Source organism: Syngnathus leptorhynchus, chromosome 3, assembly GCF_054491065.1.
Source record: "Syngnathus leptorhynchus isolate UIUO chromosome 3, UIUO_Slep, whole genome shotgun sequence".
Lineage (NCBI taxonomy): Eukaryota > Metazoa > Chordata > Actinopteri > Syngnathiformes > Syngnathidae > Syngnathus > Syngnathus leptorhynchus.
This window is the reverse complement of record NC_141197.1, coordinates 2,084,457-2,111,112: the sequence shown is the minus strand read 5'-3', so window position 1 is coordinate 2,111,112 and position 26,656 is coordinate 2,084,457. Positions and strand designations below refer to the sequence as shown.

Sequence of the window (26,656 nt, the reverse complement as noted above, 5' to 3'; positions counted from 1 at the left end):
TAGGTTTCACTTTCATGTTTAGTCATATTGGTTGAAGACAGGAAACTTTTGGGTTTCCTTCGAGATGATTTATATTTTTATTGTATCTCTGTTGCACAGTAACAACACGGCCCATTTTGCTGATTCTGGATACATACTGAACATAATTTCAATTACAAAAATTAATAGAACTCTATTTTTCAAGTATGCATATATTAAAGCCTAAAATAAGTTATTTTCCTCCTGTGGCATGCTATGACACAACACAGCAGAATATTTTCATTTTAATTTGCTAATCAAAAGAGACTCTTTATAAAAATGTGTTGCCGTAAAAAATTGTAATGAAGTCAAAGAGAATTTGACATTCCTAGCATCTATTGCATCATGTCTTTTCTTTCTGTTTCCTTCTGACTAGGTTTCACTTTCATGTTTAGTCATATTGGTTCAAGACAGGAAACTGTTGGGTTTCCTTCAAGCTTATGTATCCTTTTAAAGTATCTCTGTGGCGGCTCGGTGGCACACTGGGTAGCATGTCCACCTCACAATTAGGAGGGTGCGGGTTCGATTCCACCTCCGGCCCTCCCTGTGTGGAGTTAGCATGATCTCCCCGAGGCCGCGTGGGTTTTCTCCGGGCACTCCGGTTTCCTCCCACATCCCAAAAACATGCTTGGCCCTAGGTGTGAAATTCTTATCACAACGCACAGGAGTTTACTTCCACATTCCAGAAACATGCATGTTGGGTGAAGTGCAGATTCTGAGTTGATGGCTGCTCAAAATACAGGCAACCATCAACACTTTCGCGATTCATTGTTTAAGGTGATTTTAAAGAAAGTGTTTTTAATAATCCCCTTTCCATATAGTTGCATCAGTCTTGATTATCTCAGTTTCCTTTTGACATGCTTTCAGTCTCATTCAGGATGGTAATTCTATTTAAATATAATTGATGTAGGTGTAGTACAGGAACTCTTCATTTATTAACTTACTCACTTAAAAAAAAAAAAAAAAAAAGCCTTCTTTGACCCCAGTAAAAGTCTAAAACGTCCTTTAGACTTTCAGTTTTCAGTCCAAGACTATGAAAATTAGTAGATGTAAATCCACAAAAGACAAAAAGAACACTCCAGTTGCAATTGATTCAATAGCCGGAGCATACTAAATATATGCTGAGGGGATTTATGTGTAGTGGAATCATGTTTATCCATCCGTCCAACTTATTTGTACACTAGTTATCCAGTTCAGGCATCTGGCATCCATCCCAGCTTTGGGCAAAAGACAGAGTACAACCTGGATTGATCTCCAGTCCATCGCATGGTACTTATTATAAAGATAGAGAAAAAAAAAAATCACACTCACATTCACACCATAGCTACTGTAAATGGGAGCACTCATTCTGTCTGTACAGAAATCAAATTCGAGTGTTTGGATTAGAACAGTGATTTGTTTGTTGTAGCATATGTTTTAGTCCTTTCTCTAGATTGTCCTCTTTGCATCCATTGCAGCCTGGTGATCCTGAAAGGGGGATCCTTCCATCTGTGGTCCCTTCTCAAGGTTTCTCATTTTTCCCCATGTAGTTTTTTTTTTTTTTTAGTTTTTCCTTGCCCTTTTGGGAGCTCAAGATCGGGGTGAAGCCCTTTAAGACTGCTTGTGATTTAGGGCTATACAAATAAACTTGACTTGACTTTAATTTCTTGTTGGGATTTGATCTGAGTTTGTTTGTTCATTTCGGCAAGAACAACACACTTATTACAGCATTGCGATGTATAATAAATAAAATGTATTATCTTTCTAGTTCCCTAGTAACATTGGAATCAACCGCGCATCTATCCAGGACCAGGAAACGTGCAAGCAACATCTCTACAGACCCTTCTCACCCAGGTTACAGTTTGTTTGAACTACTCCCCTCCGGACGGCGTTATAGAGCCCTGTACACTAAAACCAGCCGACACAGAGACAGCTTCTTCCCCCAGGCTGTTGCTCTAATGAACTCACACCACTCTTAGAGTCTCAGAGTCATTGCTGGGCCATAACATCCTGCTCTCCACATCTTTTTTGAATTGTCTACACTGTTTGTACTATGTGTCCTCTCTGCATCCATTGCAGCCTGGTCACACAGCAGAATATTTTCATTTTAATTTGCTAATTGAAAGAGACTCTTTATAAAAATGTGTTGCCATAAAAAATTGTAATGAAGGCAAAGAGAATTTGACATTCCTAGGATCCATTGCAGCATGTCTTTTCTTTCTGTGTCCTTCTGACTAGGTTTCACTTTCATGTTTAGTATTATTGGTTGAAGACAGGAAACTTTTGGGTTTCCTTCGAGATGATTTATATTTTTATTGTATCTCTGTTGCACAGTAACAACACAGCCCATTTTGCTGATTCTGGACAGATACTGAACATAATTTCAATTACACAAATTAATAGAACTCTATTTTTCAAGTATGCATATATTAAAGCCTAAAATAAGTTATTTTCCTCCTGTGGCATGCTATGACACAACACAGCAGAATATTTTCATTTTAATTTGCTAATCAAAAGAGACTCTTTATAAAAATGTGTTGCCGTAAAAAATTGTAATGAAATCAAAGAGAATTTGACATTCCTAGCATCTATTGCATCATGTCTTTTCTTTCTGTTTCCTTCTGACTAGGTTTCACTTTCATGTTTAGTCATATTGGTTCAAGACAGGAAACTGTTGGGTTTCCTTCAAGGTTATTTATCCTTTTAGAGTATCTCTGCGGTGGCACACTGGGTAGCACGTCCACCTCACAGTTAGGAGGGTGCGGGTTCGATTCCACCTCCGGCCCTCCTTGTGTGGAGTTTGCATGATCTCCCCGAGGCCGCGTGGGTTTTCTCCGGGCACTCCGGTTTCCTCCCACATCCCCAAAACATGCTTGGCCCTAGGTGTGAAATTCTTATCACAACGCACAGGAGCTTCCTTCCACATTCCAGAAACATGCATGTTGGGTGAAGTGCAGATTCTGAGTTGATGGTTGCTCAAAATACAGGCAACCATCAACACTTCCGCGATTCATTGTTTAAGGTGATGTTAAAGAAAGTGTTTTTTATAATCCCCTTTCCATATGTTGCATCCGTCTTGATTATCTCAGTTTCCTTTTGACATGCTTTCAGTTTCATTCTGTCTCATTCAGGATGGTAATTCTATTTAAATATAATTGATGTAGGTGTAGTACAGGAACTCTTCATTTATTAACTTACTCACTTAAAAAAAAAAGCCTTCTTTGACCCCAGTAAAAGTCTAAAACGTCCTTTAGACTTTCAGTTTTCAGTCCAAGACTATGAAAATTATTAGATGTAAATCCACAAAAGACAAAAAGAACACTCCAGTTGCAATTGATTCAATAGCCGGAGCATACTAAATATATGCTGAGGGGATTTATGTGTAGTGGAATCATGTTTATCCATCCGTCCAACTTATTTGTACACTAGTTATCCAGTTCAGGCATCTGGCATCCATCCCAGCTTTGGGCAAAAGACAGAGTACAACCTGGATTGATCTCCATTCCATCGCATGGTACTTATTATAAAGATAGAGAAAAAACAAAAACAAAATCACACTCACATTCACACCGTAGCTACTGTAAATGGGAGCACTCATTCTGTCTGTACAGAAATCAAATTCGAGTGTTTGGATTAGAATAGTGATTTGTTTGTTGTAGCATATGTTTTAGTCCTTTCTCTAGATTCTCCTCTTTGCATCCATTGCAGCTTGGTGATCCTGAAAGGGGGATCCTTCCATCTGTGGTCCCTTCTCAAGGTTTCTCATTTTTCCCCTGGTAGTTTTTTTTTTTTTTTAGGTTTTCCTTGCCCTTTTGGGAGCTCAAGATCGGGGTAAAGCCCTTTGAGACTGCTTGTGATTTAGGGCTATACAAATAAACTTGACTTGAATTTCTTGTTGGGATTTGATCTGAGTTTGTTTGTTCATTTCGGCAAGAACAACACACTTATTACAGCATTGCGATGTATAATAAATAAAATGTATTATCTTTCTAGTTCCCTAGTAACATTGGAATCAACCGCGCATCTATCCAGGACCAGGAAACGTGCAAGCAACATCTCTACAGACCCTTCTCACCCAGGTTACAGTTTGTTTGAACTACTCCCCTCCGGACGGCGTTATAGAGCCCTGTACACTAAAACCAGCCGACACAGAGACAGCTTCTTCCCCCAGGCTGTTGCTCTAATGAACTCACACCACTCTTAGAGTCTCAGAGTCATTGCTGGGCAATAACATCCTGCTCTCCACATCTTTTTTGAATTGTCTACACTGTTTGTACTATGTGTCCTCTCTGCATCCATTGCAGCCTGGTCACACAGCAGAATATTTTCATTTTAATTTGCTAATTGAAAGAGACTCTTTATAAAAATGTGTTGCCATAAAAAATTGTAATGAAGGCAAAGAGAATTTGACATTCCTAGGATCCATTGCAGCATGTCTTTTCTTTCTGTGTCCTTCTGACTAGGTTTCACTTTCATGTTTAGTCATATTGGTTGAAGACAGGAAACTTTTGGGTTTCCTTCGAGATGATTTATATTTTTATTGTATCTCTGTTGCACAGTAACAACACAGCCCATTTTGCTGATTCTGGACAGATACTGAACATAATTTCAATTACACAAATTAATAGAACTCTATTTTTCAAGTATGCATATATTAAAGCCTAAAATAAGTTATTTTCCTCCTGTGGCATGCTATGACACAACACAGCAGAATATTTTCATTTTAATTTGCTAATCAAAAGAGACTCTTTATAAAAATGTGTTGCCGTAAAAAATTGTAATGAAATCAAAGAGAATTTGACATTCCTAGCATCTATTGCATCATGTCTTTTCTTTCTGTTTCCTTCTGACTAGGTTTCACTTTCATGTTTAGTCATATTGGTTCAAGACAGGAAACTGTTGGGTTTCCTTCAAGGTTATTTATCCTTTTATAGTATCTCTGCGGTGGCACACTGGGTAGCACGTCCACCTCACAGTTAGGAGGGTGCGGGTTCGATTCCACCTCCGGCCCTCCCTGTGTGGAGTTTGCATGATCTCCCCAAGGCCGCGTGGGTTTTCTCCGGGCACTCCGGTTTCCTCCCACATCCCCAAAACATGCTTGGCCCTAGGTGTGAAATTCTTATCACAACGCACAGGAGCTTCCTTCCACATTCCAGAAACATGCATGTTGGGTGAAGTGCAGATTCTGAGTTGATGGTTGCTCAAAATACAGGCAACCATCAACACTTCCGCGATTCATTGTTTAAGGTGATGTTAAAGAAAGTGTTTTTTATAATCCCCTTTCCATATGTTGCATCCGTCTTGATTATCTCAGTTTCCTTTTGACATGCTTTCAGTTTCATTCTGTCTCATTCAGGATGGTAATTTTATTTAAATATAATTGATGTAGGTGTAGTACAGGAACTCTTCATTTATTAACTTACTCACTTAAAAAAAAAAGCCTTCTTTGACCCCAGTAAAAGTCTAAAACGTCCTTTAGACTTTCAGTTTTCAGTCCAAGACTATGAAAATTATTAGATGTAAATCCACAAAAGACAAAAAGAACACTCCAGTTGCAATTGATTCAATAGCCGGAGCATACTAAATATATGCTGAGGGGATTTATGTGTAGTGGAATCATGTTTATCCAACCGTCCAACTTATTTGTCCACTAGTTATCCAGTTCAGGCATCTGGCATCCATCCCATCTTTGGGCAAAAGACAGAGTACAACCTGGATTGATCTCCATTCCATCGCATGGTACTTATTATAAAGATAGAGAAAAACCAAAAACAAAATCACACTCACATTCACACCGTAGCTACTGTAAATGGGAGCACTCATTCTGTCTGTACAGAAATCAAATTCGAGTGTTTGGATTAGAATAGTGATTTGTTTGTTGTAGCATATGTTTTAGTCCTTTCTCTAGATTCTCCTCTTTGCATCCATTGCAGCTTGGTGATCCTGAAAGGGGGATCCTTCCATCTGTGGTCCCTTCTCAAGGTTTCTCATTTTTCCCCTGGTAGTTTTTTTTTTTTTTAGGTTTTCCTTGCCCTTTTGGGAGCTCAAGATCGGGGTAAAGCCCTTTGAGACTGCTTGTGATTTAGGGCTATACAAATAAACTTGACTTGACTTGAATTCTTGTTGGGATTTGATCTGAGTTTGTTCGTTCATTTCGGCAAGTACAACACACTTATTACAGCATTGCGATGTGTAATAAATAAAATGTATTATCTTTCTAGTTCCCTAGTAACATTGGAATCAACCTCGCATCTATCCAGGACCAGGAAACGTGCAAGCAACATCTCTACAGACCCTTCTCACCCAGGTTACAGTTTGTTTGAACTACTCCCCTCCGGACGGCGTTATAGAGCCCTGTACGCTAAAACCAGCCGACACAGAGACAGCTTCTTCCCCCAGGCTGTTGCTCTAATGAACTCACACCACTCTTAGAGTCTCAGAGTCATTGCTGGGCAATAACATCCTGCTCTCCACACCTTTTTTTGAATTGTCTACACTGTTTGTACTATGTGTCCTCTCTGCATCCATTGCAGCCTGGTCATCCTGGAAGAGGGACCCTCCCATCTGTGGTCTCTTCTCAAGGTTTCTCATTTCCCCTAGTTGGAGTTTTGAGTTTTTCCTTGCCCTCCTGGGAGTTTAAGATCAGGGGATGTTTGTGAATATTTGTCATTTTTCACATGTCCTGAGTATTGTTAGTCACCTAAATGTTGAACAGAGACTGTGATGTACCGGAGTCAAATTCCTTATTTGGCACGCTCAAACATGGCGAATAAAAACTCTTGAATCTAACTTGGCTAACTAGTAATTAATTTATGGAGTATTACGAAACAGTCAAGTGTCACAGAGATGTATCTTTCTGTTAAATGAGAAGCGACTGTGCATAGACTTCATTGTTTTTCTTACCAAGTTCAGATAGTTCATGGGATTCTGCAAATCTTCCTGCAAAAAAAGAATCATTGTTAAATGGTGGTTTCTCCATGTGAACCGCCGTATTATTATTATTAATTGTTTTTCTTATTACCATTTTATATTTTGGGAAGTCACTCACCTGCGATTAGGTAAGAAATGGTCCGAACTGTGCTCTCCACCTGTGCCGTTGCAGCTGGGTTCCTTCTAACATACTCTGTATAACGCTCGTAAACCCGAGTCAATTTAACAATGTGCTCCTTGAAGAGAGACATTCTGTAGCGCAAACTGATAATCTACACTCTAAGTTTAATTGGTGTTCTACACGCCATTGTTTTTAGAATATTGCATATAGAATAGAGCTGGAAAATATTATAAACACAGGCGTTTCAGGTTACGGGACAAACTTCCGGAGAAGTGGTCCTACATCTTTTTTATTCCGGCTGTTCAGGGGCTCTGGAGCGCATTAGTTCCGCCCATGAGTATTTAAAAGCCCCATTTCTTCCTGAGTCCTGCCTCGCACACTATTGTTGCATCAGCACCCAGGAGCTTAGCGCCGCAGAAATGTCGACCACAGGAGAGCAAGGTAATTTTTCCCAATTTATCTTCTCGTAGTCTAGTTTTAAAATGTCGTTGAACTGTCACTCATATAACAGTACGTAGCCTATAGGTTTCTGATTGTAAAATGTGGGCATGCTTAGCTGCGTGACAGTCGTTGCTGCACTCGCTAGAAAAACCTGGCCATTTGGTTCTTGAATTTTGGAATAATATGCTCAATAATTTTTATTGTTGTTATTATCATCATCATTATTATTATTCTGGTTTCTCAGTTTATGTGATGAAATAGAAAATGTGCAAATATAGATTCATAAACTTTGGAAACGGATCTGTAACTAATCAGGTGTTTAAACAATGTAACACGAAATTAACTTAGAAATGACACTACGTTGCAATTTTGAACCTTGACATGTTCTGACCACATGGATGAAATTACAGATACTTAGTGTGTGTGTGTGTGTGTGTGTGTGTGTGTGTGTGTGTGTGTGTGTGTGTGTGTGTGTGTGTGTGTGTGTGTGTGTGTGTGTGTGTGTGTGTGTGTGTGTGTGTGTGTGTGTGTGTGTGTGTGTGTGTGTGTTATTTATTTTTTCAAAACTTTGTGTCTGACGTAATATTTTCTTTGAAGTCGTAATGTACAGGAAGTACTGCACACAAAGGCTTTTTCAATTTTTTATTAAGCTGTCACCCGTTTTCCAAGATATGTTTTGTTGTTAGATTATTACAATTCGATTTAAATCTTCAAGTTGAATTTATTATGAGTTATGGTCGTGTGCACGAATTGATTAAAATGTAACCGTATTTTCTTTACCGGCGTTAAGGAGAGCCCCACCCCCGTCGTCACTAGGATATTTTCGGTTTTGTTTTGACTTTGCTTCATTTCCATTCTCAGTCGTTGGAAGAGGTTTAAAGGAAAACGTTTGGTTTCACTTTTAGTTTACAAAATAGAGCAACATTTTCCCGTGCTTTTTTTTTCCCCAAAGAAGGATCCAAATAATTGGTCATCTTTCATTTGTTTTTAACTGTTGATGGATTAATACACCCATGGTTTAAGATTGATCATATTCATAACTATGACCTAATTTTTGTGGGTAATGATGTTTCTTTCAATGCATGACCTAGATCTCATTTTGTGTATCACAAAAACATTAGAACTTGGGTTTGTAGACTTTTTACATCAAGAGTTTATAGCCAGGGCGGCTCGGTGGTGCAGTAGGTAGCACGTCCCCCTCACAGTCAGGAGGGTGCGGGTTCGATTCCATCTCCGGCCCTCCCTGTGTGGAGTTTGCATGTTCTCCCCGTGTCCGTGTGGGTTTTCTCAGGGCACTCCGGTTTCCTCCCATATCCCCAAAACATGCTTCTTAGGCCGATTGAGCACTCCAAATTGTCCCTAGGTGTGAGTGCGAGTGCGAATGGTTGTTCGTCTCTGTGTGCCCTGCGATTGGTTGGCAACCGTTTCAGGATGTCCCCCGCCTACTGCCCGATGACGGCTGGGATAGGCTCCAGCACGCCCGCGACCACCGTGGGGACTAAGCGGTTCAGAAAATGGATGGATGGATGGATGGAGTTCATAGCCAAATATAATATAAAATATTGTGATTGGTCTGATACCTCAGAAAGCATTGCTTTTCTTTGTTTCTCGTTTAAACTTCTCATTTCTGTAAGATGAAAGGTGCGTCACATTCAGTGGTACATTCTGTCATTTATTCACTAAAGCGAGGAGAAAACAACTTGGCAACAGTCATGCATGGCATTATCAAAGATGAAATCAAAATACAATAGATGACAAACTGGAGTGTGAGTTGCTGCAAATGTTTCATGAGCTTTTTGCTAATTTCCTTCTTTTCACTGTTCTTTCCCTGGTGAAACTAATCGCAGCTGCCCGAGGGGAACCTGTTACTGATTGTTTCAGGCTGGTGCAGCCTAGTCTTATCTGCAACTATTTGCTTTCTTTCTATTTTGCAGCCTTTGAGTATGGCTTCTTGCTCCAAATAAAAGAGGATGCTGCACTGGCAGCAGCACTGAACGACTACCTAACAACTCGCAGCTACCTGGCTGGTTTCAGCCCTTCTCAGGCTGACCAGCAGGTGCTTAAGCTTCTCCACAGCCCCCCAGACCCACAACATGTCCACGCTCTGCGTTGGTACAGACACATAACATGCCTCCAGCAAGACCTGAGCCCAGACAGCAGCAGTGAGTAGACAGTTGACAAGCAGGCTAGACTTGGCTGTGGAACCAGCTAGGACATTGACGTCCTCAGGCAGGGAAAGTGGTTAGTCGACCCCAATATAAACACTAGCGCTAACACTTGCTGTTAGTCGGCTACGTGCTTGCATATGCTACATGTTTGAAAAATGGACAAACACGGAAAAAAAATAGATGCTCTAATATTAGTTTTGCTGTGAAAGTAGTTTTGTTGTTGCGCAGGCCAGTGTGACAGCAGCTGGAACTTTGAGGAGTCATTATCAGTCACTAGGAGAGATTATGAGCAGTCGTGATGGATGTTATGGATCATGTTACAACTAGAGCGAGTGATCTAAATGTGAAGTCGCATTTGTGGGGAAAAAAAAATCGTGACCTACCAAATTGTATCTTGTCTACTCTGTAATGCATGGACACTTGGATATTGTGGTTCATTAGAGGGGTGGGACTTGTGCTTTCTTGGGTCGCCTTACTAAATGTGGACCCAATTCATCTAGTATCATCTAGTTTGTAGAAGGTCCTCCAATAGTTGCATTGAATGTATTGACGTTTGCCAAATGAAGTATGTTTTGGCCCTGTTTCAGACATTTGACAATCTGATTTCAGGGAAAGGAAAGAGGGTACAGCCTCAGTGGTCTCCACCAGCTGGAACAGATGTTCCCCAACTCCGACTCTATAATAGTCTCACCAGAGCAAAGGTAGTGAAGATATTTATTAAATCAAATGTATCATTGTTTTTGGTGTTAAAAAAAACTTCCCAAAATTGAAGCTCTAGGAACCTCAGTTAAATAAATGCTTAAATTAAATGTGAACGTCAAGACAGACTGACCGTGCACATTAGTGCGGTTCGTAAAATGTCTTTTATAAAAGGCCTGCTTTTTTTACATAGTTCTCATTGTGTCAAACATGTAGAAAGAACAAAGAAAAAGGATCATTACCATTTGAACACAACATATTTGATTTTCAATTTGTTTGTTGTTTAAGAGTGAAGAACTGAAATTACCGTAATTTTCAGACTATAAATCGCTCCGGAGTAAAAGTCGCAACAGCCATAAAATGCACAATAAAGTGAAAAAAAACATATACAAGTCGCACCGGAGTATATGTCGCACTTTTGGGGCAAATTTATTTGTCAAAATCCAACACCAAAAACAGACATGAACCAGCAACAACAGGCTAAACGATACGGTATGCTAACGTGACATATACACAAACGAGGAGCTGAGAATGGGCCTGACGAAACTTTCAGAGTTATTCAAGGAAGTAATACATGAATAACACGTTTATCAAACCATCTGTGTCACTTCGATTCATTAAATCCATCGATCTTGCTTTATGTAAACAATGCCACGTATGCACCACATATGCTGACGTCGGACTTATAGTCCGAAAATTACGGTACTGCATTTTGCCATCTTGAAAATACTTTACAGTTAATGTTTTGAGTGTCATTTTCACATAGGTCACATAGGCTTGTAAATACCAATGCATTATATATTTGTTTTTGAAATGTCTATCGACACATGCAGCTCTAATGGCCCTAAAAAATAAGGGTCCAGGAAGTCTTTTCAACAAAACATGTAATCTGGAGCTTTTAACTTGCTTTCTGTGAACTATTTCAGGAACTCTTTGTTCCTCAGAATGGAAACAAGGTCACATGGTACAGCTGTGGTCCAACAGTGTACGATGCCTCCCACATGGGACATGCCAGGTAAATGGGACACAGTGAAAAGCATTCCACCTGTCGCCACCACACTAAAGTACAAATAAGTTCTCATTCCGGATGTCTTTCCAGATCATACATCTCTTTTGATATTCTGCGAAGAGTACTGAAGGACTACTTCAAGTATGATGTTTTTTACTGCATGAACATCACAGACATCGATGACAAAGTATGTACACGCTATGAAGTAGCCATTTGTAAATGCAATAACTGGAGTTGAACGAGTATGCTCCAAGTTGTGTATTATGCTGCTCACACTCACAGAATGGCAAACAAGGAGGGACGCTAAATTGTGCCCCGTTGCAGAATCTTTTAACTTGCTCAAGCAGAGTATTTGTGCGTTGATAAAAAGCTATCTGAGGTCACTCGTGTTCGAAGAACATCTGGCGTCTGACTCGTAAGTAGGAAACATGCACCTCGGAATCGTAAAGAAAACGTGCACGTGTGACCAAAGGGGTGTCTCACACATTCATGCTAGAACCTCCACTGACTTGCGTACTGATAGTAGAAGTAACCCCTGGTTTAAAATATACAAGTTGACTCAAACTTTCTGTTGCTATTCTTACACAGAAGATATTCTTCTTGTTCATGACTCATAGATTCCTCAACTTTGTAATGCTAACCTCAAGAATATTAACCAACACTTGGTGAACAGACGCTTGAGATGACCACAGAGCCCTGATTAGTGTTTTTTACCATTTTAAAAGACATTTTATTTCTCCACTGAGGGAAATTAAGGGCCTGTGATGCTTATTATACTTCATGTTTTAAGCAGTCGATCGAGAAATTGATCTGTAACCATTTGTCTGTCAGATAATTAAAAGGGCACGTCAGAACTACCTATTGGACCAGTACAAGGAGAATCAACCACAAGCTGCTCAAATACTGAAGGATGTGATGACTGCCCGAGTGGTGAGAAGTTACAAAAATAAACCTTTATGTCATTGTCAGCCCTAAGATTGTGTGTCCAAACAAGTACCATCAAATTTTAACTATGAAAATTTGACAATAGGTTAGTAGTGGCTCTGTGAATTTAAAAGTGCTTACTTGTTATCCTCAGCCCTTTCAGGCTCGCTTGGCCTCAACTACTGACGCAGATAAAAAACAGATGCTTGAAAGGCTTGATGCTGCCATCACCAGTGCTCTGCAGCCTCTGCAGGCAGCATTGGATTGTAAAGCTGCAGATGACATCGTGCAACCTCTGGCCCAGGTAAGACTTAACCTTAATTACAACCACAAATGTATTTCCTTCACAAGGCAACAACTTTGTTTTATGTAATGGTTTATATTTAGTATTTGGACAAATAACTGTTTTTACATTTTGGCTTTATCTTTTAATATATAGTTTCAGTATTCTGGCAATTTGTTTAACATTAAAATACAGTACTATGATAAAATGTTGTCTTTCTTCTAGGCGCTGCTGACAAATTCCAAGGACATGCTGTCTGACTGGCTGGACGGTCAGTTTGGAAGTGAAGTCACAGACAACTCAATCTTTGCTATTCTGCCTACATTTTGGGAGGGAGAGTACCATAAAGACATGGACGCCTTGAATGTAAGTAGTACGGTGCAGTTTGATACGAAAGGTAACAGTGTGTCATAAACTACTCAGTGAACGTCAATCTTGTTGGTTACCAAAGAGAAATGGTGGTATTGAATCAATCTGCTGCTTTAAAAATAAAGTCGATATTGGAAAGCTAAAAAAATGGCAACATCTGAGTTTTGCACTCTGTATTTGGCTTAATAGGATTATCATTGTATTTAGGCTTGTCACAAAAGTTACTACCGTAATTTTTGGACTATAAGTCGCTCCGGAGTATAAGTCGCACCAGCCATAAAATGCGCAATAAAGTGAAAAAAACATATATAAGTCTCACCGGAGAATAAGTCGCACTTTTGGGGCAAATTTATTTGTCAAAATCCAACACCAAAATCAGACATGAACCAGCAACAACAGGCAAAACGATACGGTATGCTAACGTGACATATACACAAACGAGGAGTTGAGAACGGGCTTGACGTAACATTCAGAGTTATTCAAGTAAGTATTACATAAATAACACGTTTATCAAACCATCTGTGTCACTTCAATTAATTAAATCCAACTCTCTTGCTTTATGTAAACAATGCCGCGTATGCGCCGCATATGCTGATGTCGGACCCGTTGTAAGTTGCATTTCTAATTATTCCACAGACCCATATAACGATACATAAAGTATATTTCAAATAACTTTCATATTACAACAATATTATCAAACCATCTGTGTCACTCCAAATCATTAAATCCATCGATCAAATTCCTCGTTCTTTATGTCAACAACACCGCGCGTGCACTGCAGAGATCGAGTATATAACTACCATAATTTTCGGACTATAAGTCGCGTTTTTTTTTTCATAGTTTGGGTGGGGGCGACTTATACTCAGGAGCGACTTATATGTGTTTTTTTTTTTTCAAAAATATTTACTTGATCATTAACATATTACTTACTAGTACAGTTGATCACCTCACATATTTTTAATACACTGAAAAAACGAATAAAGCAATTCACACTTTAAAGCACAATATTGAAGTTCATGAAACAAATAAACAAAACAAAAAAAAACAACTGAAAAAGAAATATAGTTATTGTCAAACTAAACTGAACGAGGGTGATTTAAATTTCACCATTGGCCGTGACGCAAGAAGTTTGTTTTGTTGAGTTTTTAAAAAGCACAGGTCTGGTGAAGAGAATTTAGTGTGGTGATGTAAAAAAAAAAAAAAAACAGTAGGGGCAGCAATGCAATTTAGGATGCAAGCTTTGCTTGTGATGGACAGCATGCGAGCACACATCACGCCAGACATGCAAATCACGAGTCCGACGGCGCGCGTATGCGGCATTGTTTACACGGTCGATGATCGATGTATTTTATGATTTGGAGTGACAGATGGTTTGGTAATATTGTTGCTATATGATAGTTATTTGAAATATACTTTATATATCGTTATATGGGTCTGTGGAATAATTAGACATGCAAATCACGAGTCCGACGGCGCGCGTACGCGGCATTGTTTACACGATCAAGGATCGATGGATTGTATGATTTGGAGTGACAGATGGTTTGGTAATATTGTTGCTATATGATAGTTATTTGAAATATACTTTATATATCGTTATATGGATCTGTGGAATAATTAGTCTTGCAAATCACGAGTCCGACGGCGCGTGTACGCGGCATTGTTTACACGATCGATGAGCGATGTATTTTATGATTTGGAGTGACACAGATGGTTTGATAAATGTGTTAATTATGTAATAATCATTTGAATAACTCTGAATGTTACGTTAGGCCCGTTCTCAGCCTCTTGTTTGTGTATGTCACGTTAGCATACCGTATCGTTTAGCCTGTTGTTCGTGTCTGTTTTTGGTGTTGGATTTTGACGAATACATTTGCCCCAAAAGTGTGACTTATACTCCGGAGCTACTTATATATGGGTTTTTTTCACGTTATTGTACATTTTATGGGTGGTGCGACTTGTAATCCGGAGCGACTAATAGTCCGAAAATTACGGTATATTGTAGCGTTAACAAAGTACCAGGAAAGACGTGGGTTTTGTAAACGGCTCTTTATTTAACAAAACAAGAGTTCAACGAGCCAACAACTACTGAACTTCCAGCCACGGAGGTGGAAGAGAGCTTCATAGAATAGGAGCGGGCGTGCGTAAAAGCCATGTCCGAGCCCCATCCACCGTCCCCGGACAGCCACCCGGCCGAGCGCCGGCCCCCAACTTCCATCCACGGAGGTGAAAGAGAGCTCCCGTCGAGAAGGATCGGACGTGCGTAAAAGCCATAATAGTTTTTCAAACCTGTGTCACTCCAAATCATTAAATCCTTCAAACTTTTCGTCCTCCGTGTCACTTACAAACAAAGCCGCTAATGATGCCGGTAGTACGTGGGACCCTTCGTCATCCTGTGATCGAATCCTTTGCCCTTTATGTAAACAACCGCCGCGCAGCACGGGCGACGTCACTTGCAGTTCAAATGACAGTAATCCCTGTGATTATATATATCTGCTGTGATTAATAGGGCTCTAGATGAACTTTTAGCACAGGTTGCACTGATGCACCTAATGTTTTTTTTCTTGGTTGCACCAGCGCTGAACTTGGATGCAACCAATTTTTTTACTGCATCACATTCACAAAGATGATAGGGACATCTCCAAAACATTTTCAAAAATTTAAAGGCTATTTAAATTTGTGAGTGCCTTGTCCTAAGTTTATCTTTGTTTGCTAGGTTCTTCCTCCTGATGTCCTTACCCGTGTCAGTGAATATGTGCCAGAAATTGTGGAGTTTGTGAAGAAGATTGTCTCAAATGGCTATGGGTAAAGTAGAGTGTAACACAATATTTATCATTTCAGTATAAATGCTAATGAGTAAAATGTTGCTTTCAGGTATGAATCAAATAGCTCTGTTTATTTTAACACTGCAAAGTTTGATGCCTGTCCAAAACACTCATATGCCAAACTTGTGCCAGAGGCAGTTGGAGATCAGAAGGCTTTACAAGAGGGAGAAGGTACATGATACCATGTTTGGAATGATAACAATGATAACCATGAGCTAGCTTGTTTATTTTTATTTGGGGCACCATGTTCAATCCAAAATGCCTACTTTCAAAACTTAAAAGTACCACCCATAGACTCTATAATTTTGTGTCGTGTGTATTTAAAAAAAATATATTAGGTGACCTCAGCATTTCTGCCGACCAGTTAAGTGAGAAAAAATCACCCAATGACTTTGCCTTGTGGAAGGCATCTAAGCCCGGAGAGCCTTCATGGGACTCTCCTTGGGGAAAGGTAAGACACGTTTCCTTTTTGCGTCCCATTTGAGAGACCTTTATGTACAATTGCTAAAAGTTTGGGAAACATTTGATTTTTATTTTATTTTTTATAATGCGTTAATAGGGAAGGCCTGGCTGGCATATTGAGTGCTCGGCCATGGCCGGCTCCATCTTGGGGGAGTCGATGGACATTCATGGTGGTGGGTTTGATCTCAGATTCCCCCATCATGACAATGAGCTGGCTCAGTCTGAGGTACAAAAGTGATGAAAAAGTTTTTATTGTTAATGTTATGTGAAACATTGGCAGCTTCTGATCATCACCGAAACAAACTGTTTTGTGCTTTTGTTCTTCGTAGGCTTTCTTTGAGAATGATCATTGGGTCCGTTATTTCTTGCACACTGGTCACCTGACAATTGCAGGATGCAAGATGTCCAAATCTTTGAAGAATTTTATTACCATTAAGGAAGCCTTGGCAGCAAATACAGGTTTTTTAGTTCTTTTTTTCCCCTTAACTCTTAACTGACTGCCTGAGCATTAAAAAAATATATATAAGTGTGTGGGTGTGTGGTGTGTGTGTTGTGTGTGTGGTGTGTGTGTGGTGTGTTCAATGAGTGAAAGGGGTTGACAACACCAATCACATTTGATTTGTTCCTGGCTTTACACACTAAATAAAAATGGCCAATTTGTTTTTATGGACCAGAAACTTTGTTTTACTGGTGTAAACACCAATGTCATGCAAGATAAAACTTTTATGGGCTTGGATTTGTTAGAGGCAGATGTAATTTGTGAGGACACTTGAAGCCAAGATGTACTGTACAGCTTTCATCCCCAATTTATTTCCACCACAGACCAATTCATAAAAGTCTATAACTTTGGCGGATCGGCAACTCGTCACCAGATAACAACCCTTTAATATGGTCACTATGGTAACGCTCCTCCTGAGTGATAAAAACACCACGAAAACTGGGGTATTTTGTAGATATATAAATGAATGTGAATAAAATAGTACATTAAGTCAATTAAAACCAGAATTTAAGATCCTAATTTAACTCTCTTAGAAATTTTAAAAGTTACATTAACTTACTCAACCTTTTCATTAGTGTGAAGGCGAAGGCCTTCACACTATTGTTATTCTACTTTATTTTTCTTCTTATTAGTGTGAAGGCGAAGGCCTTCACACTATTGTTATTAGTGTGAAGGCGAAGGCCTTCACACTATTGTTATTCTACTTTATTTTTCTTCTTATTATTATCCTACTTTATTCCTCCCACTTTTTTGACACTTAACTACTCCCACATGCTTTAACCGATTCACTCCATTCCAACTTTCACACGTTCCAAAAATTCACGGCATGACTGCTAGTATTTCATTTGTTCATAACATTTACCGTTTTTGCATAATTAGCAAATTTGTGCCTTAAAATCCCCCATTCATTCTTAATGGCGCATTAGACACGAGCGACGTTCCTAGTTCGAATTTTGACATCTGACAACTTTTTTCATGATTTCTTTCCTTAACTCGTTTATTTAACTCTTTTATTTTTTATTTATTTATTTTCCATTCATTCATTTAGTTATTCATTTAATTTTAAGTTAAAAACATCATTTTACCGTTTTAACGGCATTTACCGTTTTTATTTCTTGTTTAATATCATCATTCCACCGCAGCAACACTAAGCCACCGTTTAGCTCAGTAAGAAGACAATGGTCCTTTGAACACGAGCCACGTCCGTGAGCGAGTTCGATCCCGGTTGGTGATAATTTTTTTATTCATTAATTTTTCATTCATTCAATTTTAACACATTTTAATAATTATTTTCATCATTCATTTAGTTATTCATTTAATTTTAAGTTAAAAACATCATACCGTTTTTACCGATTTCTTGTTTAATATCATCATTCCACCACAGCAACACTAAGCCGCTGTTTAGCTCAGTAAGAATACAATGGCGTTTGGAATACGAGCCACTTCCGCGAGGGAGTTCGATCCCGGTGGGCGATAATTTTTTTATTCATTAATTTTTCATTCATTCAATTTTAACACATTTTAATAATTATTTTCATCATCATTAATTTATTATTTTTATTTTATTTAATCATCATTAATTTACCATTTTTATTTCATTTAATCATCATTTCGAGTCCCACAATAGTGTGAAGTGCCTTCGCCTTCACACGCAATTTCTCCAGAAATTGCCAATTCTAGTTCTACTTTATTTTTCTTCTTCTTATTATTATCCTACTTTATTCCTCCCACTTTTTTGACACCTAACTACTCCCACATGCTTTAACCGATTCACTCCATTCCAACTTTCACACGTTCCAAAAATTCACGGCATGACTGCTAGTATTTTATTTGTTCATAACATTTACCGTTTTTGCATAATTAGCAAATTTGTGCCTTAAAATCCCCCATTCATTCTTAATGGCGCATTAGACACGAGCGACGTTCAGGAGTGAGTTCAAATTTTGATATCTGACAACTTTTTTCATGATTTCTTACCTTAACTCGTTTATTTAACTCTTTTATTTTTTATTTATTTTCCATTCATTCATTTAGTTATTCATTTAATTTTAAGTTAAAAACATCATTTTACCGTTTTAACGGCATTTACCATTTTTATTTCTTGTTTAATATCATCATTCCACCACAGCAACACTAAGCCGCTGTTTAGCTCAGTAAGAAGAGACTGGAATTTGGAGCACGAGCGCTGTTCCCGTGCGAGTTCGAATCCCGCTTGACCAATATTTTTTTTCATTCATTCAATTTTAACACATCACTTTAATAATTATTTTCATCATCATCATTAATTTACCATTTTTATTTTATTTAATCATCATCAATTTACCGTTTTTATGTCATTTAATCATCATTTCGAGTCCCACAATAGTGTGAAGTGCCTTCGCCTTCACACGCAATTTCTCCAGAAATTGCCAATTCTAGTTTGGATTGAAATTCCTAATTATGTACTGTACGCTCATTGATCATATGTCAAAGCTGCCTTTCTTTGTGTCAGTCAATGGCAGAAAGATTGGCAACACAAACTACTGTATACCGTAATTTTCTGACTATATGTTGCGTTTTTTTGTCATAGTTTGGGTGGGGGGGCGACTTATACTCAGGAGCGACATATGTGATTTTTTTTTTTCACAAATTTTAAAAATTCAAAAATCTGGAATGTAGTGAAACCAAACATAAACGAACCGCGATGTAGCAAGGGATTACTGTCATTTGAACTGCAAGTGATGTCACCCGTGCTGAGCGGCGGTTGTTTACATAAAGGGCAAAGGATTCGATCACAAGATGACGAAGGGCCCCACGTACTACCGGCATCATTAGCGGCTTTGTTTGTAATTTGCCCCAAAAGTGCGACTTATACTCCGGTTGACTTATATATGTTTTTTTTTTCACTTTCTTGTGCATTTTATGGCTGGTGCGACTTATACTCCGGAGCAACTTATAGTCCGAAAATTACGGTACATCAATTCCCAAGAGAAGAATGATGCCAGAACAGGTCATTATTAGATCAAAAGGGAAATAAATTTGTGCAGCTCAAAGAAGTCAATTTTATAAAGTAGTATTTGATTGTAAAGCTCCTGTGAAGCGTCCTTTTTTTAAAGTGAGCAAATCCACACATCAAATGTAATTTGTCTTTTTCTTTTCACATTTGAAATAAAATAGTCTTGAAATAATAAGTCTGTGTTCCTGTTTGTTATTGCAGCCCGCCAGCTCCGTCTTGCTTTCCTGATGCATTCGTGGAAAGATACCTTGGATTACTCTCCCAACACTATGGAGTTAGTTGTCCAGTATGAGAAGTTCCTGAATGTATGTGATACAGGCCAAGTAAATCTCTCGAAAAAAATCAGTTCAGCCTCAATAATTTCAAAATTAATATGTTGTGTTATTTTCTTTCCTTTTGTGAACAGGAGTTTTTCTTGAATGTGAAGGACATTCTACGTGCATCTACTGACATCACAGGGCAGTTTGAAAAGTGGGATGTAGCCGAGGTGGCACTTAACAAAAGGTAAGAGAAAAGAAATGCGGCGTCGCATATTGGAGTTGATATCTTCTCTAGTCAGTCGTCATAATAAAAAGTTACAAATAAATGGACAAAAATGTGGTTCTCTTGTTGTCTGCTCCACTCTTCTACAAATTTAGGAGGTTATGAAATAAAAGCAAAATTGTTAAATAACGATACAAAGGCTCTGCTGCAATATAATTTTTAATGAATTTTGTATATTTTCTCTGCATAGAGCTACACAAATATTTAAAGGCCAAAAAAACCTAATAATTTCAATAGGCTAAGCTTTTTACATTTTTTACCTGAACTAATTGAATCAACACCAAAACACAACAAAATAGAAATTAAAACATGTAAAACAAAAAGGACCGGCAAAAAAAAGAAAAAAACAACAACCTCCGGATTACTCTTGTATTGTTACGACTAGCAATGAGAAAAACTATGAAAAAATAAAATTCCTCTGCTTTGGGTAGCTTATTGAATATTATCTGCTGTTTTGGAGAAGCTTTACTCAGGACATACTTGTCTTCATCCAGCAGCAACAATTGCTTCAATGGCGCCACAAGGGGATGGCCACGGCCACCCCTATAAATTTACTGGCCACCACCTCACTCTCCTCACCAGTGTAAAAGCATCACTTATGTAGTTCATCTCAAATACATACCCTAACCCTCTTAATATCCCCTCATGCACAGCAGAACCACTCCAGAACCCTCTGGTTTGGTTACAGTAAAAGTACATCTTATGCCTTATAATTGTTTTGGGACTAAAAATGATAACTACTGTTTTTTGATTAGATCATTCGTAACATGTATTATTAGTTACAAAGTATGTCAGAAGTTATTTCCTCAAGTCTTTCAGTGTAATGCCTAATAGCTAGGTGTATCATCTGTGGTCATCTAGTTTTTACGACAAGAAGGCAGCCATCCATGAGGCTCTGTGTGATAACATTGACACCCGCACAGCCATGGATGAGATGAGGCAGCTGGTTAATCAGAGCAACAGCTACATCGCCAGCAAGAAAAGTGCTAAGCTGAGACCTAACCGCATGCTGATGCAAAGTATTGCCATGTATCTCACCAAAATGCTCAAGGTGAGAAAAGAAAAACAAAAAAACCCTCTGATGCATCCTGATTAACTACTTTCAAATTATAACAATGTGAAAGCTTTATTTGGTCTGTGTATTCATGTCAGAGCTTCTCATAAAAAAGTTATTGATGTCTTCTAGATATTTGGTGCAATTGAAGGTTCAGAGCCCATTGGTTTCCCAGTTGGAGGAAAAGAACAGAGCCTTGACGTAAGACAGAGCCATTTTTCTATCACCAGTCATTTCTAATATTTGCTGGACACCACTTATTTTGCAATAGCACAAGTAGAATTTATATATAAAATCATATGTATAAAATTTGTTCAGACAACAAATAGTCTTTCATGTGGCTGTTTTAATATAAATATTAATAGTTTTTATGTTGTCTTTTTTAGCTGGAGAGCACAGTGATGCCTTACCTTTCAGTTCTGTCTACTTTCCGAGAGCAAGTACGAACAATTGCCAGACAGCAGAAGGGTAAGACCTGTAGATTTCTGCTCTGCTTTGGTTTGACTTGTAACATTTCAAGTGTTGCACATAAAACAGTAAGCAAAAGGTTTTTTTTTCCACTAGCAATGTAAGTATTTGTGTATATATATATATATATATATATATTATTTTATTTTTATTTATTTTTTCTACCAGTCACGGAGTTGCTGCTGCTTTGTGACGATGTCCGTGATGTTACATTACCGGAGCTGGGTGTCCGATTCGAAGATCATGAAGGTAACATAACATCCTGTTTTATATAATTGTAAGTAATTGTGTGCCATTTAGTTGTGTGGATATGAATTGACAGTACAGTACTGTATGCGGCTGTAGTATATCTGTAGTCGCTCTCTCTGTCAGTACCTCTCTCTCTCTCTCTGTCTTAATGGAGGGAGGGATGGATGAAATAGCACAGTTGAACTGTTAGCAAAAGGAAAAGAAATGTCCTGTAGTGTCTTTTAAATAACGTTTTTTTAGGACAGGGGTGCTCAACCTTTTTTGACCAAAGGTCCACTATTCATGCAGTCAGTCTCTCGTAATTGACTCATGTACGCACGTGTATGCACACATACACGTGTACACGCGCAAGCATACACGTGCGCATACGCACATGCACGCGCACTTGCATACCCACACGTACACACATGCCCGCACGCATTAAAACATGCATACCATGTTGAACAACATATAACAGTGCTCGTGCCATCGGCCCTCATCACCATCAAACAGCGTTGGAAAAATTACCCGCGCAGACAGACTGAGATGGGGAAATACCGAGCATGGATGGCGACATCAAACGCCGATGCTGCATCTTGTGCACTGGTGTTACGGGTTTAAACATGAGCAAAACTGAAAAATAAATCGGATACAAGATAGGTGAGTTTGTAAAAAGGAAGTGACGGCCTACTGAACCCGCGAGTCAGGAAGCACTTACGTATGTTTCGTGTTAAGAACAGAAATGTCACTTTGGTAGTTCTCGTGTACAGTTTTAAAATGCCGGTCCTGCTTTGCCAATGCCATCGCCGCATTGCAGATCAAACAAACAAGCTTGAAATAAGACCAGACAAAAAATACAAACAACTCAACTACTCTGATTGCTAGCTAGCTGGCTGGTGACCGCGGGTCAAGTGCTCTCGACCGGTTCGGCACTCCTGTCTTAAGAGTAGCAAAGTAGGAGGAGCTCTGTGTACAGTATTTGTGCTTGTCAAACTATTACGCACAAAAGTTTTTATTTTTGTAAATACCACAGCTAAGGCCAAATTCAGTATTATTAAGAGGCTTTATTCATGATGTAGTTATGCAGTGTGACTTTGTTGCAGGACTGCCAACTGTGGTGAAACTGGTGGACAAGGAGATTTTATTGAAGGAACGGAATGAAAAGATCAAGGTAAAGAGAGGCAGTGGTGCCATGTACATTGCAAAGTGTGAGTGAGAGCAAAGGTTTCTTTGCCTGTGACAGGGTTTTCTCAAATTTGATATGTATGTATCGCTTCATAATAATGTAAGTAAGTAAAATACCGTAATTTTCGGACTATAAGTCGCTCCGGAGTATAAGTCGCACCAGCCATAAAATGCACAATAAAGTGAAAAAAAACCCATATATAAGTCGCACCAGAGTATAAGTTGCACTTTTGGGGCAAATGTATTCGTCAAAATCCAACATCAAAAACAGACATGAACCAGCCAACAGGCGAAACGATACGGTATGCTAACGTGACATATACACAAACGAGGAGCTCAGAAGGGGCCTGACGTAACATTCAGAGTTATTCAAGTAAGTATTACATAAATAACACGTTAATCAAACCATCTGTGTCACTCCAATTCATTAAATCCATCGATCGTGCTTTATGTAAACAATGCCGCGTATGCGCCGCATATGCTCACGTCGGACCCGTTGTAAGTTGCATTTCTAATTATTCCACAGACCCATATAACGATATATTAAGTATATTTAAAATAACTATCATATCACAACAATATTATCAAACCATCTGTGTCACTCCAAATCATAAATCCATCGATAAAATTCCTTGTTCTTTATGTCAACAACGCCGCGCGTGCACTGCAGAGATCTAGTATATAACTATATTGTAGCGTTAACAAATTACCAGGAAAGATGTGGGTTTATATAACAACAATGTTACCAAACCATCTGTCACTCCAAATCGTTAAATCAATCCATCCATCAATCAAATTCCTCGTTCTTTATGTCAACAACGCCGCGCGTGCGCTGCAGAGATCTAATATATAACAATATTCTAGTGTTAACAAAGTACCAGGAAAGACGTGGGTTTATTTAACATTATCAAACCATCTGTGTCACTCCAAATCATTAAATCCATCGATCAAATTCCTCGTTCTTTATGTCAACAACGCCGCGCGTGCGCTGCAGCGATCTAGGATATAACAATATTGTAGCGTTAACAAAGTACCAGGAAAGACGTGGGTTTTTATAACAACAATATTATCAAACCATCTGTGTCACTCCAAATCATTAAATCCATCGCTCAAATTCCTCATTCTTTAAGTCAACAACGCCGCGCGTGCGCTGCAGAGATCTAGTAAAAAACGATATTGTAGCGTTAACAAAGTACCAGGAAAGACGTGGGTTTGGTAAACGGCTCTTTAACAAAACAAGAGTTCAACGAGCCAACAACTACTGAACTTCCAGCCCCGGAGGTGGAAGAGAGCACCATAAATAGGACCGGGTGTGCGTAAAAGCCATGTCCGAGCCCCATCCACCGTCCCCGGACAGCCACCGGGCCGAGCGCCGGCCCCCGACTTCCATCCACGGAGGTGGAAGAGAGCTCCATATAATAGGAGCGGGCGTGCGTAAAAGCCATGTCCAAGCCCCATCCACCGTCCCCGGACAGCCACCCGGCCGAGCGCCGGCCCCCGGCTTCCATCCACGGAGGTGAAAGAGAGCTCCCATCAAGAAGGATCGGGCGTGCGTAAAAACCATAATAGTTTTTAAAACCTTCTGTGTCACTCCAAATCATTAAATCCTTCAAACTCTTCGTCCTCCGTGTCACTTACAAACAAAGCCGCTAATGATGCCGGTAGTACGTGGGGCCCTTCGTCATTTTCGGCATCCCGTGATCGAATCCTTTGTCTTTTAGGTATACAGCCGCCGCGCGGCACGGGTGACGTCATTTGACAGTAATCCCTTGCTACATCGCAGTTTGTTTATCGCGGTTTCACTACATCGCGGATTTTTGAAAATTTGTGAAAAAAATCACAAGTCGCTCCTGAGTATAAGTCTCCCCCCCCACCCAAACTATGACAAAAAAACGCGACTTACAGTACGAAAATTACGGTAGTATAACTTTAACACAAAAGAAAGAGCAGGGAACTCAGTCATTTCTCTTCCATTCCAATTTTGAATATACAGTATGTGAATACAAGATTTAAGTGGGAACTATTGTGTTCATAGATGGAGGAAGAGAAGCTGAGGAAAAAAGAGGAGGCTTCCAGGAAGAAAGAAGAACAAGAGGTTTGTTTTGACCTCTTCGGCTCGTGAAAATATACGTTACGATGAATCAAACTGTAATGTTTCTTGATTTGTTTGTTTGTGGATTTTGTGTTTCAGATGGCTAAGATTGCTAAAATGAAGATTCCTCCATTTGAGATGTTCCTTGCAGACACAGACAAATATTCAAAATTTGATGAAATGGTAACATGTTACACAGGTTTTCAAATTACAACTGTCACCTGAAAAAAAAAAGAAATATCAGCAAAATGCAAGCGTCATCAATAATCCAGTATGCCTGTGGACCCCGCAATGAAAAGCAAGGAATATCTTGCCCATGTCTGGCAATTTTATTAATAATATGTTAGGCTGGTGAGTCAGTACATCTAAATAGCCAATCTCCATTTGTTCAAATGGAAAAAGTCGATGTTCCTGACCTTTTTATGAGCCATATGAACCAATTAATTCTCACATACTATGTACAGGTCTTGTCATGTAATTTCTTCATCTGTCCACAGGGTTTTCCCACACATGATGCTGAAGGGAAGGAACTCGGCAAAGGACAAGAAAAGAAACTGCGCAAGCTTTATGAAAATCAACAAAAGATACATAACGAGTATCTTTTGAGCATGGGTGTGCAGTCAGGGAAGGCAAAAGAAACTAAATAAAATTATATTCAGAAAGTTCAGTCAAAGTCAAAACTGTGTGTGTGTATTCATCGATTTTCTGAACCACACTAATAAGGAATAAGTGCAGGAATAAACAATTGGTAAATTTGGTCTGATTGATCTACTGGTCTTCTCTTTGACAGAACGAACTCTGAACCGCTTTATCCTAAAGGGAAATGTGCTTTTAGCAGTTTTCAAACATATTTTTTAAGGTTGTGTGAAACATATAATCATATCAATATAATATCTAATATTGGAGTGCTTGTGTGGATTGGTGGGGGGTGAGGAATGTGCAGGCACACTGCATGAACTTGTTTTCTTCTAAGAGTTGTGGAACAGGGAGGCCCAGGAAGGGAGTACCAGATGAAGAGAGTACTGGACGGTACAGGACGAGGGGAGTACCGGATGATAACACCTCAAGGTCAGTGAGGAACAAGAACAAAGAACACCACGTCCAGGTGGTTGGGCTTCGAAAGGAAAAAACCCAACCCCCTGACCAGAGTGATGACACCTCGACGGGGAGGAGATGACCATCGACCAATCATCACACAATATTTTGCATGCTTTAATATTCATATTGTGTTTCTTTAAAACTGGGCAACCCAGAAGAATGTGTCGTCTTTTGGTGGTCACAAAAACGCACGAGTTTTAGTGTGAGGGACCCGGGACCCAGGCCTGTATTAGTGCGCTTTGTTAGGAATAAACGATTGGTAAATTTGG

The 26,656-nt window shown here is 39.2% G+C and overlaps 2 protein-coding genes across 4 annotated transcripts in view; one reads left to right on the top strand and one right to left on the bottom strand.

Moving 5' to 3' along the window:
- Positions 1–7,358, bottom strand: part of pex16 (peroxisomal biogenesis factor 16) — a 12,335-nt gene extending 4,977 nt beyond the window's left edge. Inside the window, exons 1-2 of one of the 2 annotated variants that reach the window (XM_085908492.1) lie at positions 7,046–7,358; positions 6,901–6,936 (exon numbers count right to left, since the gene is read on the bottom strand). In XM_085908492.1, the coding sequence (XP_085764618.1) occupies positions 6,901–6,936; positions 7,046–7,178 (169 nt within the window). In that variant the 5' untranslated portion in view covers positions 7,179–7,358. The remainder of the gene's footprint in view (positions 1–6,900; positions 6,937–7,045) is intronic. The other variant, XM_085908491.1, reaches the window with a different exon arrangement.
- Positions 7,357–26,656, top strand: cars1 (cysteinyl-tRNA synthetase 1). 2 transcript variants are annotated; one of them, XM_085908483.1, is made up of 23 exons: positions 7,403–7,489; positions 9,424–9,651; positions 10,267–10,358; positions 11,283–11,371; positions 11,456–11,552; positions 12,197–12,295; positions 12,444–12,593; positions 12,798–12,938; positions 15,655–15,743; positions 15,813–15,934; positions 16,102–16,214; positions 16,323–16,451; positions 16,555–16,684; positions 19,921–20,024; positions 20,126–20,223; positions 21,124–21,313; positions 21,449–21,517; positions 21,703–21,784; positions 21,953–22,033; positions 23,116–23,183; positions 25,233–25,292; positions 25,389–25,472; positions 25,787–26,656. In XM_085908483.1, the coding sequence occupies exons 1-23, from the start codon at positions 7,468–7,470 to the stop codon at positions 25,934–25,936; spliced, it is 2,487 nt and encodes an 828-aa protein (XP_085764609.1). In that variant the 5' UTR covers positions 7,403–7,467; the 3' UTR covers positions 25,937–26,656. The 2 variants fall into 2 exon arrangements, with proteins under 2 accessions (XP_085764610.1, XP_085764609.1); XM_085908484.1 differs by lacking the exon at positions 9,424–9,651 and having other exon boundaries at positions 7,357–7,489.

Coding starts and splice junctions, on each gene's coding strand:
- cars1 (XM_085908483.1), top strand. CDS start 7,468: ATGTCGACCACAGGAGAGCAAG. Junction 12,594..12,797: donor TCGTGCAACCTCTGGCCCAG/GTAAGACTTAAC, acceptor TCTTTCTTCTAG/GCGCTGCTGACAAATTCCAA. Junction 21,785..21,952: donor AATTGCCAGACAGCAGAAGG/GTAAGACCTGTA, acceptor TTTTTCTACCAG/TCACGGAGTTGCTGCTGCTT.